Genomic DNA, 13,950 nt, shown 5'->3' with positions numbered 1-13,950 from the left:
TTAGTTTTTACCCTGGCGATGTGTCCTTCACCTCCTGATGACACTATTCCTCTCAAATGCGCTCATGAATCACAGAGGTGTGAGGTCGAGCTACTGATACGCTGCATTTCAATAGAGTAATTTGGGGGTTAATGAAAGTCCCTTATCTTACACTACCATTACTGCTTGAACTGGCTCTGTAAGTACCAATCAGGGCCGGCCCAGGCTCTGTTGGTGACCTAGGCGAGATTTTAGACCCCCCTCCATTAAAATGGCATGTGCTGGATGATTTGATTTATTATTTTAGTTTTTAAACAATCTGGAGGTCTAGATATGCCTCAAACAACAACAACAAAAAAGCTGTGAATGGTACATTTCTCAACCTACCTAAACAGCGTGAAAAAAGCATCAGACAATTAAAATCATACTCTCACTGGAACCAGCCATTTAGGCATATCATATAGTGCTTTTCAGCCAAATGAATAACATGTAACAGTGTACACACATAGATAATATTATTTCACTCTATTTTTGAATTGCTCTCTTAGAATTAGAGTGAGCAAAGCTTTATTAGCATGACTGTAAAATTTTAAAGAACAGAACATTCATACCTCATACTAGTTCAGAGACTAAATTAAATGAGGCGAAGTACATCACAATTAATGGAATGAAATATTTGTAAAACAATGGATATAGTGCAAATAGATTGGATTCAAATCTAAACAATTAGCAAATGTCCATGTTTAGCACTGGTGTTGGTGTTACATGTCCTCAGGCTATAGAATACCATTACTTGGGCGAGATTTTAGACCCCCCTCCATTAAAAAACATACTGATAAGTATAAACATAAATAAGTAGTAAATAAATTGTGATAAACCAATGTGACTTACAGTCACCTGAAGATTAACACAAAAATTAAATTAGAAATTAAATCAACAAAAAAGTGCAAAAGAAAAAACTATTATATTTGTAGGTATTTTCTAATCGAATCTGTTAAAATATCGAAGAGACTAGACATGAACTATACTCCCAAACAGAGAAATGCAACCCACAACTATGCCTACAGTGACAAGTACTTACTACAACAAAGAGAAATATGAAAAGTATGGAATGCCTAAAATAGTCTAACAGACAACAAAGGCAACAAAATAATGGCTACATATTGTAATTTATTTGTAGGTGTTAGCCAGCAAGCTAGCATACCCATTTCATTTCCATTTTGTGCATACAGTGGAAATAAATTAAAACAACATTACAGAAGCTTACATTTATTTGAAAGAAAATAAAGTAAAATTAAATAAGCAGTTAACTCAAGCAAAAACTTTCCACAGTGTCAGTGTTGCCAGTTAAGATGTTCTAAAAAGGCTATTTCAAAATACTGCATAAACATCAAGGGCAAATACACAGTGATTAACTTGTGATTCTTACCTCTATATTGCTCTTTTTAAAATATCGAAGAGACCAGACATGAGCTATACTCCCAAACAGAGAAATGCAACCCACAACTATGCCTACAGTGACAAGTACTTATTACAACAAAGAGAAATATGAGAAATATGGAATGCCTAAAAGAGTCTAACAGACAACAAAGGCAACAAAATAAAGCCATACCTCTATATTGCTCTTTTTTCTGCTCCTCTTTTTTTTGCATCGCTTCCTGCCTTTTGCCCCTGATCATTTTCTTTTTTCACTCTTTTTTTATTTATTTATTTATTTTTTAGAAATTATCCTTTCAGAGCACATAAATGGCAAAACTATGCTTGCTCCATGCATAATTAATGCGTTATGATTATGTATTATAATTACGTCATGACGCAGAAAGTGTTTAAATTAGTCCAACATGACATGTCAAATCTTATGATTTTTCGTTGATGTCAATTTTATTTTATTCCAACATTATTTTAATCAGTTCGATGATCGATCAGTACTAAAATTGTAATTGTCAGTATTTGCTTAATATATGGGTGTAGGAGCGCATGATGGTCACAAGAGTTTTCCGAGAAAACTTTCGTGCGGCGCCCCCCCAGTCATTTTGCGCCCTAGGCAACTGCCTATGTCGCCCATGCCACGGGCCAGCCCTGGTACCAATCCAACAGCATGAAAATATTTGGCTGGTTTACATCTGCTCATCTGCCTATATACAGTATGTGCATGTAGTATGTATGCATGTTTTCTATTAAAGTGATTAAAAATGTGTGGGCTGGAAAGCTGCTTTGTTAATCAACATATTGTGAAAAGCTTTAATAAATTTAAACTGTAGTGAAAATGTAGCAATTGGTAGGGTGGAAATGGTTTTAAAATGTGTTTTCAGTTTAGATGGCTGTGGCCTGATTATAACAATCACAGAAATTGCTGTCCCCACACTGAATGTAGACTTCAAAAGGGTCTAGAAAAAATACAAAATCATTGTTTTTTCTTTTGCATGGTGAAAAAAGTGCAAAAGTACAAGAAAGTTAGAAGCCAGACCAACGGGTGAACAATACTCTCTACTGCAGATTATAACAATGAAAGAGCTCATGCAACAATCAATCCCTAATGAAAAGGCAGACTAGACACAACAACACTAAAACTGCCACAAATAATGAATGAATGCATAAACACGATGTATTCATTAATCATTTGAATTATTTGGAGGAAAATAATACCCCCTGACAAAATACAGTTCTAAATGATTTTGCCGCTCACAGCTGCTGCCTTCCATCTGCAACTTCCGATGCCATGCAGCCCATGTTTGATGTTTTTAGGGCAGCCGGCTGCTCTTCTCTCTTGCGTAATGACACTGTGTGACTTCTCGTTCTGGTTTTAGTGGGGAGTGATTTCATGTTGAGATAAGCATCTTCCATCACCCTTGACAAGGCTTTTTAACAGGACCACACAATTATTTGCGGATTCAATGAGTCAGATTGTTAATCTTGAGAAGATAAAATCAGAACAATTAATCAGTTTAATTATAGTGACACTTCCACAGCTGGAGGAGAAAAAAATATATGATATCATCTCATTGTATTTATGATATAGCCGTTTATACTCCAAACCCTGCTGAGCAGCTTTTGTACAGTTTTAACTTTCCTAAAAAATGTTGCAGTTCTGAAATTGAAAATTTCTTTTGAAAGCTGCGGCAAAGCAGTTTATTGTTTTCATTCAAGATTTAACATTCAACATTTCAAAGATTTTGTTAGAAAGAACTTAATATGTATTCAGAAAGAACACATTAAATTAATCAAAAGTGAAAGCAAAAAATGCTGTTTCTATTCTATTCTAATAGATACTGTTCTTTTGAACTTTCTATTTATCAAAAAATCTTGAAAAAAATATAATACATCATAAATAAGTAGATAAATAAACAACTAAGCAAAGCAACACAATGTTTTCAACATTGATCATAATAAAACTGTATCTTGTGCACCAAATCAGTGTATTAGAATGATTTGTGAACGATCATATGACACTTAAGACTGGAGTAATGAATGCTGAAAATTCAGCTTTTCTATCACAAGAATAAATAAAATTTTGAAATATAATAAAATATAAAGCAGTTATTTCAAATTGTAAATATATTTTACAATATTACTATTTCATTGCTATTTTTGATCAGCCTTGGTGATCATTAGAGACTTCTTTCAAAAACATTTAAAATGAACGGCAGTGTAAATCAGTGTCATTAGCAATTCTATTTTTTTTTCTTCAGGTTTTAACATGTTAAAAAACAATAAAAAATGTGCTTGCGTCATGCCAGCTATCTTATTGAGCCTAATTTGATCTCTAATTTGACCCATGCGGACAGATGCACCATCATTATACTGAGATGAGATACAGAATGCTATTAATATACATTTTGGAGTTCAGTCGACAAAACATGGATTGAGCAACACTATAACTCATTAGTTTCTATAATTGATTTCTATTATAAGTTCCTGTTTCCACTGGTTCTTGTGCAAACAGAATGACGTTTATAGTCTGCCTACAGTGAAAATTATAGAGATAGCATGTATGAGGTCACAGTCTCCATTGTGCTATAATAATAATAAAAAAAATAAATAAAAAAAAGTAATTTATAAAGTTGTAGTTAATGACCACCGCACCTAGCAACTTACAATTACTACTAAAAATAAATAATGTGTTAAAAAAAACATGAATTTAATTATGACCTGTGATCCATGTGCTACTTTAGACAACACACTTCACCAAACCACACTTATTGAGTGTCCCTTACATATTATTGGTGGAGTTCCCTTTAAAATCTTAAATGATTCCCTTTGAGCTAAATTGACCTGTTTCCCTTACAGCAGGAAGCAAAGAATGAGTAATGAGCTGTTAACACGGAATGTGTTCTTGCATTCAAAAATAACTAGATGGTATACAACTGAATAGAACAGAATGAATGCAGGGGTCATTGGATGTGTTTTCAATCATTTAAGTGTTTTTAACTTGACATACTGAAGTTAAAATGTGCTCACTGTGTGAGATGCTGAAAAAAACATGGAGAAACGACAAAATTGCCAAAGATGTCCACCTGAAGCATTTACATAAACCAACAATGAAAAAAATTTAATTAATAAATAGTTTTTATTTTTTTTGATCAACTGAATATACTTTTATTGTCCTATTGAGGAAAAAAATGTAGAGCTACACATATAAAACTGCAATATAAAATAAATCACATAAAAAATCTATAAATGACTAAACAAACATTGTAAAAATAAATCTCAAATATGTTTAAATAATCTTAATTAGATTTTTTTATAAGCAGATATTGATCTGTATGCTTCAATTTGCAATCAGTTTGATCAATTAATCAGAATATTATGTAAAATGTTTCATTGACTGACAGTCCTAAACATGTAACGCAATTTCCCAGGGTATCTAGCGGGTAAGTACAAACTCCATGCCTCTGAGTTTCTTTCAGTCGGCCTCTGCAGTACAAATCAATAGAGGTGCTCTATAAAAGGTATTATTAACCATAATGGGGAAATGGATTTGGATGTGATCCATTATCTTGTTTTTGTTTTGTATGAGAATGTTCTAGATGCCCTACATCCAACTTAGCAAAGAAACATGGTGCTGTATTAAACCATACTCAGGCTTAATGATCTGTTCTGAAGCGAAAAAAAAAGAAAAAGTAACCGCTTCATAAATCATGCAAATTAAAAGGGTCACTAAATGCTCCCACAATAGTTTACAAACACAATGCAAAACAGTAGACCATTTTATACACACAATTACACATTCACTGATTTTTATATAGCATATATAGCATACAAATCAGCACAGCTTTTTAGATGGCAAGTCAACTAACTGGTCAATCAGCAGCCTTTCCATCGGCCAATCACAGCCCATTTGGGAACCTCAGGACTGAACACAACATTTGTCAAGCCTGAATCCCATTTTACATCTAAGGCTGGTGAGAGATATGAAAGACTCCCAGTGGGCTCCCAGCGTGCTAACGATACCATATCATGCACCAGCAGGGCTGCCTGATTTTAATAACAGTTATAAACAAGGTGATTAGCACAACCATAGCAGCTGTGGATGCTGCCACTGAGAGATGGAAGAAATAATCCCCCAGAGGCTCAACACACACACACACACACACACACACACACACACACACTCACAAGAGCTGAATAAGAAATGTGATGGCACCAAACTCTCTATTAATGTTCCAAAGCTGAACCTTTGTGCAAACGGTGTGAGGCATTTCGCTGGTAAACTAACAGGTTCGCCAGGAATATAAAGTCAGAATTCAGAGGGACAGAATGCAATAAGCTTCTCCAGTCTTGGGTTTTCAGCCGAGCTGAGAGGGCAGAATTCAATGATCAGGCAGATAACATTTACAGAGGCAGAAGGAAACTATTTGCACATCAAGTATAAATATAAAAAAGACCTGTGTGTTTATAACAACACGTGCATGAGATTTCTCTGACGTGGGAGTAGCCTGCATTGACAAAACACCTAAAACACATAAAAGGAGAAGAAAAGGTTCTGGCGTCTACACAAAGGGAAAAAAAAGAAAGGATTTTAATATGAGGCGAACTTTCGCGGAATTTATGGAGAATGTCAGGAACTGTGAGCTCCCTATTGGGAAGTTAAGGGCCAACGTGTCTCTAAGAGACAGCCGGCATGCTGGGATTTCAGATTTAATTTGAAGAAATATGAAGTATTTAACTGACTCACAATGTTTCTACTTTCAATTTTAGACTTCCTCGAAAATTCAGAGTCGAATGGGGTTTGCGTTGACTAGTTCTGTCACATTGGGTCAGTATCAACTATTCATTTCCCCTTCAAATGACTAAATAGTCAATTTTATATAGTGACAACAGAACTGCTATTATGCAATGGTAAAAAGAAAAAAGAAAACTACAGAGATTTGTGTTCAAAAAGCACATTTTAAGCAAAGCACACTGCCACTGCGGACACCTGAGATGGTCTAAGTTCATTAAGCATATTCCCAAGCCAAAATTCTAATGAATAACCACCTAAAAAAATGACATTTAAAGCTTGAATACATTATAAGACTTTAGTCAGATTGCAGATTTTAATTGACATTTTCCAGAAAATAGTGCAGTGATGGGCAAAGACTCTGATTTTTTTTTTAGCTCCTGACTCTGAATCCATCTAGTCGGAGGATATCAAACATGTTCAACACCCCTTGTCTATATCACTGAACCCCTCTGTGAATTTATCTCATTTCATCCTCTATTATGTTCCTTACTGCTCCTTTTTGGCAGTGACACAGGACTGCAGCCATGTAATAATGAAGATACACACATTTTCGTGTTCTCTATCCCACATAAACTAGTAGACACTTTCTCACCCCACATACCCTGTTAACCCAGCGTTGAACTTTGCTGAAATGGTACAGTGCATTGTGATCCATTTACATAAGGTAAACACTGACCGACAGACTTATTGAATGCTTTTCTGAATGACTAGTCAACTAGTAAAAATGAGCAGTTGTGCAGGCCCTAATCTGATGCTAATGATGGCAATGCAGTGACGTGATATCCTAACCCAGAGCTACGTTTAGTGATGTGACTGCTTTAATAAGGCTCTATAACACACCATGTTGACAACAGCGTGATGAGTCAGGGTTTACAAGCCTGCATATGGACAAGCATCTGCAGATGTGTGGAGTTCTGGCGCTCTGATACAGAGCTGGACTAGTTAGCTTACTGAACAGCGTTGTCCATGCGGGATACGGTGAGGTAGGCTGCCAGGTTGGCTGTGTAGGACGAACAGACAATGAGGGTAAACAGCCACCAGCTTCCCATTGCAATCCTGAGAGCCATTGAACTCATGAAGGATTCACCACCTGCAAACACAAGGAAGAAGAGAAAACATTCTACGGATTGCTCGTCATTGTTTAGACCAATTCAAAGATACATTAATATAAAAAAAACCCCACAAAGAATGGAGAAAAATGCAGGGTTTTTAGACAGCAGGGTCTAACTGGTTCATGCTAACCAGCTAAACCTTGACCCCTTGTCTACATCTGTGATTTTATCTCATTTCAGCCTTCCATTATTTTTCTTCCCGCTGCTTTTTGGCAGTGACACAGCACTGCAGCCATGTAATAAGATTCATTCTCCCATCACCCATTTTCTCAGAAAAGCTCAACACCTTATAAGCCTGTGCTGAAATGTCAACACAATATTCCTCTCCAGCGCACACAGCCTTGGAAATGTCATCACTGACACAGAGACGGTGAGAATAAAACAGTAAGGGAAAAGATCTGGCGCTATCAAGCTCGGTGGAGCTCGTTAGGGGCTATAAGTTTTCTTTTGGGACTGAGCCAAATTATCTGAGAACTGAAATGTCCCTTTAGGCCTAAAAGGATATCCAAAGAGTCTGTAATTGGAAAGGTCAAAGGTTAAGTGGGCAACCACGCTCATTATAGGGTTGAGAGTGAGCTAGTTTCAAATTTAACCTCCCAAGAAAAAAAAGTGCTTGTGCATTTTTTTCATATGCCCAGACATAAAATTTGAATCTTTGAATCATTTTTGTTCTAAACATGCACCTCCTCACCAACGTGCAAGTTTAGTTAGTGGATTTCACAATATAGTTACAATATAAGTTCTTTTAATTAAGGATTAGTTGCATTTACAACATAGTAGCATGTATTTTACGGCAAAGTAAAATATGACAAATTTATATATGACTGGAAATTAAATAGCTACTATTGTTCAGAAGTTTGGGGTCGGTAAGATTTGTAAAATGTTTTTGAAAGAAGTCTCTTACGTTCACCAAGGCTGCATTTATTTGATCAAAATATAGTAAAAACAGTAATATTTTGAATTATTATATATATAAAAAAATGTTTTCTATTTGAAAATAATTTAAAATGTAATTTATTCCTGTGACGACAAAGCTGAATTTTCTGCAGCCATTACTCCAGTCTTCAGTGTCACATGATCTTTCAAAAATCATTCTAATATGCTGATTTGCAAGAAAATTAAATGTCTTATTAATGCTTATTAATGCTAATAATGTTTGTTTTGCTTAATATTTTGCTTAATATATGTTTTTAGTATCATCTGATGAATAGACAGTTCAGAAGGACAGCATTTATTTAAAATATAAATCTTTTGTAACATTATAAATGTCTTTACGGTCACTTTTGATTGATTTAATGCATCCTTGCTGAATAAAAGTATTTATTTCTTTCAAAAAATTGCACAGAAGTGTGTCTCTAGTCCAACTGGCCACTTGAGAGGACTGATGATGGACAATAAGCAAAATTTTGCTTGCTCGTAAAGGGAAAGTTCATACAAAAATGAAAATTCTTTGGTGAACTATCCCTTTAATTTTGGGTGAACTATCCCTTTGAGGCTCCTAACACTTGTTAAGCAGAGCTGTTTATTCATGATGTGTTATTTTTTAATGAGGGTTGCTACTAGGAGGCCTGACACAATTTGAACAGTATAGCACACCTGCTATCATATGATTGTCCTTCATAAGTGACAAGTAAATGTTTATTTAAAAAGGTGACCCAAATGCAAAACCTATTTTCATAATTACTCGCCGTGTGTTTCAATATCAATTTATGGGTCCAAGGCTTATAATTACAAATTGGCAAACAGCTGTAGAAAAAAAACCCTGTAAATGTCATTCAGCAGCTGCTGTAAATTGCTTGCATCTTGGTCTAACTTGCTACATCTGAAAGCGCACAGAGACACTTAGAGTCAGCCTGGTATAGACAAGATTCCCAGAGTACGCAGAACGGAAAAGTGCAGGCATTTATTTAAAACCTCAACAAAACACACTCGCTCCTCTCTTCATAGGCACCTTTAGACACATGCAGCTGTTAATAGTGAGTTGCAGAATTCCTATGGAATCATTTATTTTGTCAAACAGTCAAAATGTAGGACTCTAGGGATTGTCTCTAGTGCTGTAAGTTGTACTTGAGAAACATTTGAAGAATTATATATTCTGCTGAAAAGATATTTTCTTAAAATAAAAGTATTAAAAAGCTGTACCTTCTGTGCTCCTGCAGACGAGAATGTCAGCAACTGATTGCATCATCCAAGTGAGGTGACCATTCAGCAATAACTCATCCCTCATGTTCACATGACGTGACCCAACTCACCTTGCTGTACAAAGGCTCCGTAGACGATCCAGATGGCACTTTGGAAGGACGTCGTGACAGAAGCGGGCTGGTGGGGCCCTGGAGGATTCTGGGAGCAGACAGACTGGATGCGTCGGAGCAGAAAGACCATGACACCCACCACAGGAATGGCAGCAGCAATGCAGGCCCACACCGCCAGGTCAAACGGTGCCAGCAAGGAGAAGATGTTGAGTCTCTCTTCTGTTTTAGTCATCAGGATTCCCACAGAATAATCCAGGTAACGTTTACTGAAGTCCACCACATTCTCTCGATCAGGAGTGATGGTGATGGCTGAAATAGCCACATCTGCCCTCTGAATAGTAATAAATGAACATGCAGTCTGAGATGATATAAGTGACAGTACACTTATACAAGTTACAAGACAGTAAATTTGAATAAACAAAGTGCAACGCCAACCATATGTGCCTAAAGCAGTTAACAATTAATTGACTAATATTAATACACAGTTTCACATAAAAGTAACATATGGAATAGTCTTTATGAATGTGAATCTCACCTTCCCCATTAGTTCTCCAATCAGTCCATTCCAAGACCCATTGGCCTGAGGAGATCCGTATTTCCCATCAGCCACTTGATACATTTCGTACTTAAAGCCCAGAATTTTGGCCAGGGCATCTAGAACATCTATGGAAAATCCCTTATATCTTTTGGGCTGACCTAGAATGTTTTCTGCCACCATTACGAACGGCTCCTCCTGAAGACAACAGAGAAATTCAGGGGTTCATTTTATTCACTTGTTTATTTATTTTAATTATTCAATACTTTGGAAACCTGATTTGGAACTAAATTAAGCAGCGATGAAAGGATGAACATGCTTGTTCTGTCTACGCAAACACTACCATTCAAAAGTTTGGGGTTGTTAAGATTTTTAATGTTTTTGAAGTCTTTTATGCTTACCAAGGCTGCATATTGGATCAAATATACAGTTAAAACAGTAATATTTTGAAATATTATTAGCATTTAAAACAAGTATATTCTATTTATTATATTTTAAAACGTAATTTATTTCTCTGATGGCCAAGATGAATGTTCAGCAGCCATTACTCTTAGTCTTCAGTGTTACATGATCCTTCTAAAATCATTCTAATATGCTGATTTGGTGCTCAAGAAACATTGTTATTATTATCAGTGTTGAAAACTGGTGCGCAAAAAATTCAAAAGAACATTTATTCGAAATACAAATCTTTTGTAACATTGTATAAGATTCTATATGTCTTAAGTGTCACTTTCGCTCAATTTAATGTACCCTTGCTTAATAAAAATATAAATTTCTTTTTAAAACTTTTTACTAACCCCAAACTTTTGAATGATCATGCATGCATACCACACTTTTTGTTTGATCTTGTTCTCAATATATACAAGAGGATTCATTTGCAAATGTTTTCAAACAATGGCATTAGAATAGATTTCCCACAATTCACATGTATCTCCTGCAGCATCTTGACAGTAATGGACAGGCTTAAAAGCTGACATAGCTATTATTTGCCATTAGTGTCAGACAGATTTAGATTGCATCTTATCATTTACTCATTTGAAGGGGAAGCAAAGATGAAAGCAGAGAACATTTCTGTGGTGAATCCGTCTGTTCAGACTGTGACATGTGGTCAGATTGGTTTTCTGTCACATTCAAACCATTGGCTGATGTGAGACTTTTACCAGTGAAAGCCGGGACCCTTTGGTCTCAGGTTAATCTAAATGAAGTGTTTCAGCTGACCTGATACACCATGGCCAGAGAAGCGTGCAATGCCTCATCAGACAGAAATTACCTTTTTTAATTCACCTGGGCAATTTGCAATAAGGCATATCGCCACCAAACAAGATTGACTGTTCGTGAAGCAGGCCCTGTGCACTCAAATACAGACAGATGAAATATCTGAGACTCAAGCTTGTGCACTGTAATTGTATTTAGAAAGACCACAACAGAGATAGAGTGGAGAATAAATAAAGATCAAACCCCAAAGGAATTTCTAGAGAAAACCATCAAGAGTCTGCATGACAAAAATACTGATGTCTAATGAGAGACAAGACAAAAACCACACAGCGCAACCATGTGGTATTATTCAGTATAGTGTTTATGAGAAATTTGAACAACAAATGTCACTGTAATCCATGATATATTCCAGTAACAAGCTCTCAATTCGATTCTGATTTCAATTCAATTTGATTAGATTTTTTTAAATAGTTGGACATATTTTAGAATTGTATTTCTTATTATAACAATGTGTAAAATTGTTATAAAATTATATTTGGGCATATAAGTGGGGCAAAAAACACTGGCATAGACTAAGAGATTGATACCAGAATTTTTAGAATCATGGCCATTCAAATGTAGATCTGAATAGTATGCTCTTAGATGGAGTGTAAGAACAGATGACACTGCAATGTTTCTCTGTATTTCACATCATTAAAGGGATGGTTCACCCAAAAATGAAAACTCTGTCATTAATTACTCACCCTCATGTTGTTCCAAACCCGTAAGACCTTCGTTCATCTTCGGAACACAAATTAAGATATTTTTGATGAAATCCGAGAGCTTTCTGACCCTGCATAGACAGCAATGCAACTGACACGTTCAAGGCCCAGAAAGGTAGTGAGGACATTGTCAAAATAGTCCATGTGACATCAGTGGTTATGCAGGGTCAGAAAGCTCTCGGATTTCATCAAAAATATCTTAATTTGTGTTCCGAAGATGAACGAAGGTCTTACGGGTTTGGAATGACATGAGGGTGAGTGATTAATGACAGAATTTTCATTTTTGGGTGAACTATCCCTTTAAACAAGTAGGACACATTCCTGGAAAATTATTTGTTATTTCTGGAATAAAGCTTCTACTATCCAATCTATACCTATCTGTTGGAATAATATTCCTGGAATAACATTCCTATCTACCAGTCAGATTTGATATTAGCATTAAGATGACAGTTAGGCTTAGTGGCTTAAACAACAATCTTGCATCAAAAATTAGTTTTAGGGGGATCAGAAATGATTGCTTGACAGGAATGTTATTCCATGAACATGCCCTACTTACTGTATGAAAATCATGTCATGCTTTTTATTCAACAGTGACTGTAAGAGTAATCTGACATCAGCAAGATGCTGATTGTACCTAGGGGAGCTGAATCAGATTTATTGAAATACGCACCAGTAAGGTCACCACTTTCAGAGTAATTCCTTGCATGCCATGCTCAGCCCGGTTCTCCCTCAGACTGCCGTTCAGCCCACGATCAGAGTCCCACGTCGCCAGCTGGGAGACGGAGGAAGAGAGATTGTGATTGATCAAAAATGATTGCAAAGAAAAGGGTAAGGGGGAAAAAGATTAAGAAGGAGGAACAGGACAGTTGCTGAAAGCCAGGGATGATCTTACATGATTACTTTTTGTCCCCAAACACGTTTTTGTCTATGACAGACCCCTCAACATCAAGCAGAAATCAGTAGCCCTTTCAGGATTCATCTCAGAGGTTCACCTATTTGTGCTTTTGTTACACGCCCAGGTGAAAATCTTAAAACTCTTTTAAAACTAAAATGAAACACACACTCAAGTGCGCGCACACACACACACACACACACATCTGCTCTTTGTCGATATGCTTTCACAGGCTGTTGATTACAGTCAATATCAGCACAGAAAATACAATAAAACAGACAACAATCCAAAAGAACAACTCTATCAATCAGAGCAGACTGCATTTGTCGGAAGGAGGGACTTTGTAGAAAACTAAGCCTTTGAGAGAGGTGGGGCATAGAGGACCTACAATAATGTACAGTATTTGAAAAATAATGTGTTTTTTGAAAAGCATGTCTACATATTCTGTTACACCAAATACACAGAATAATGATCTTTAAAAAAGCATCATATGACCCCTTTAATTTCTGAAGGTCTTGAAGCTGAACTGATGCCACTACAACAACAAAAAAAATCTTAATTTGAAACCTCTATGTAATCATTCCTGAAGGATATACAAATGATTAAAAGAATAGTTGTACAGTTTTAGGTAAGATTAAGTTTTAGCTTTTTGTGTGGTGTAAATGCATCATGCATCATCTTTTTTTCAGTCACATTCTGTATGCAAATAGATCTCAGTTGTTGTTGATGATGATGTTGTCGGAGCCATCGGTTGTGGGCAGCACTTTGACATGTGGCACAGATGGACCTCAGGCAACCCCACACAGGAGTACCAGTTCCAGGTTCTGTTCCCCTCTCTCCTCTCCCATTGTTTCCTGTCTCCTTTCTACTGTCCTGTCCATGAAAAGTGAAAAGCTAATTTAAATATATATATGATGATGTCATTGCAGTCGACTATACTTTAAAGGATGAACATTTTGGCTGCAAAAAATAAATAAACAT

The 13,950-nt window shown here is 36.1% G+C and overlaps 1 protein-coding gene across 2 annotated transcripts in view; it reads right to left on the bottom strand.

The window, feature by feature from the left end:
* LOC107716022 (glutamate receptor ionotropic, delta-1-like) overlaps nucleotides 1-13,950 on the bottom strand; it is a 266,859-nt gene that overhangs the window by 12,043 nt on the left and 240,866 nt on the right. For both annotated transcript variants that reach the window (XM_016522333.1, XM_016522334.1), the window contains exons 9-12: nucleotides 12,748-12,849; nucleotides 10,102-10,299; nucleotides 9,567-9,897; nucleotides 7,154-7,292 (exon numbers count right to left, since the gene is read on the bottom strand). In XM_016522333.1, coding sequence (XP_016377819.1) covers nucleotides 7,154-7,292; nucleotides 9,567-9,897; nucleotides 10,102-10,299; nucleotides 12,748-12,849 — 770 coding nt within the window. The remainder of the gene's footprint in view (nucleotides 1-7,153; nucleotides 7,293-9,566; nucleotides 9,898-10,101; nucleotides 10,300-12,747; nucleotides 12,850-13,950) is intronic.

Source organism: Sinocyclocheilus rhinocerous, unplaced genomic scaffold, assembly GCF_001515625.1.
Source record: "Sinocyclocheilus rhinocerous isolate Xijiao unplaced genomic scaffold, SAMN03320098_v1.1 scaffold749, whole genome shotgun sequence".
NCBI lineage: Eukaryota > Metazoa > Chordata > Actinopteri > Cypriniformes > Cyprinidae > Sinocyclocheilus > Sinocyclocheilus rhinocerous.
The sequence above is the reverse complement of the archived record's forward strand: the minus strand, read 5'-3'. Positions and strand labels throughout refer to the sequence as shown.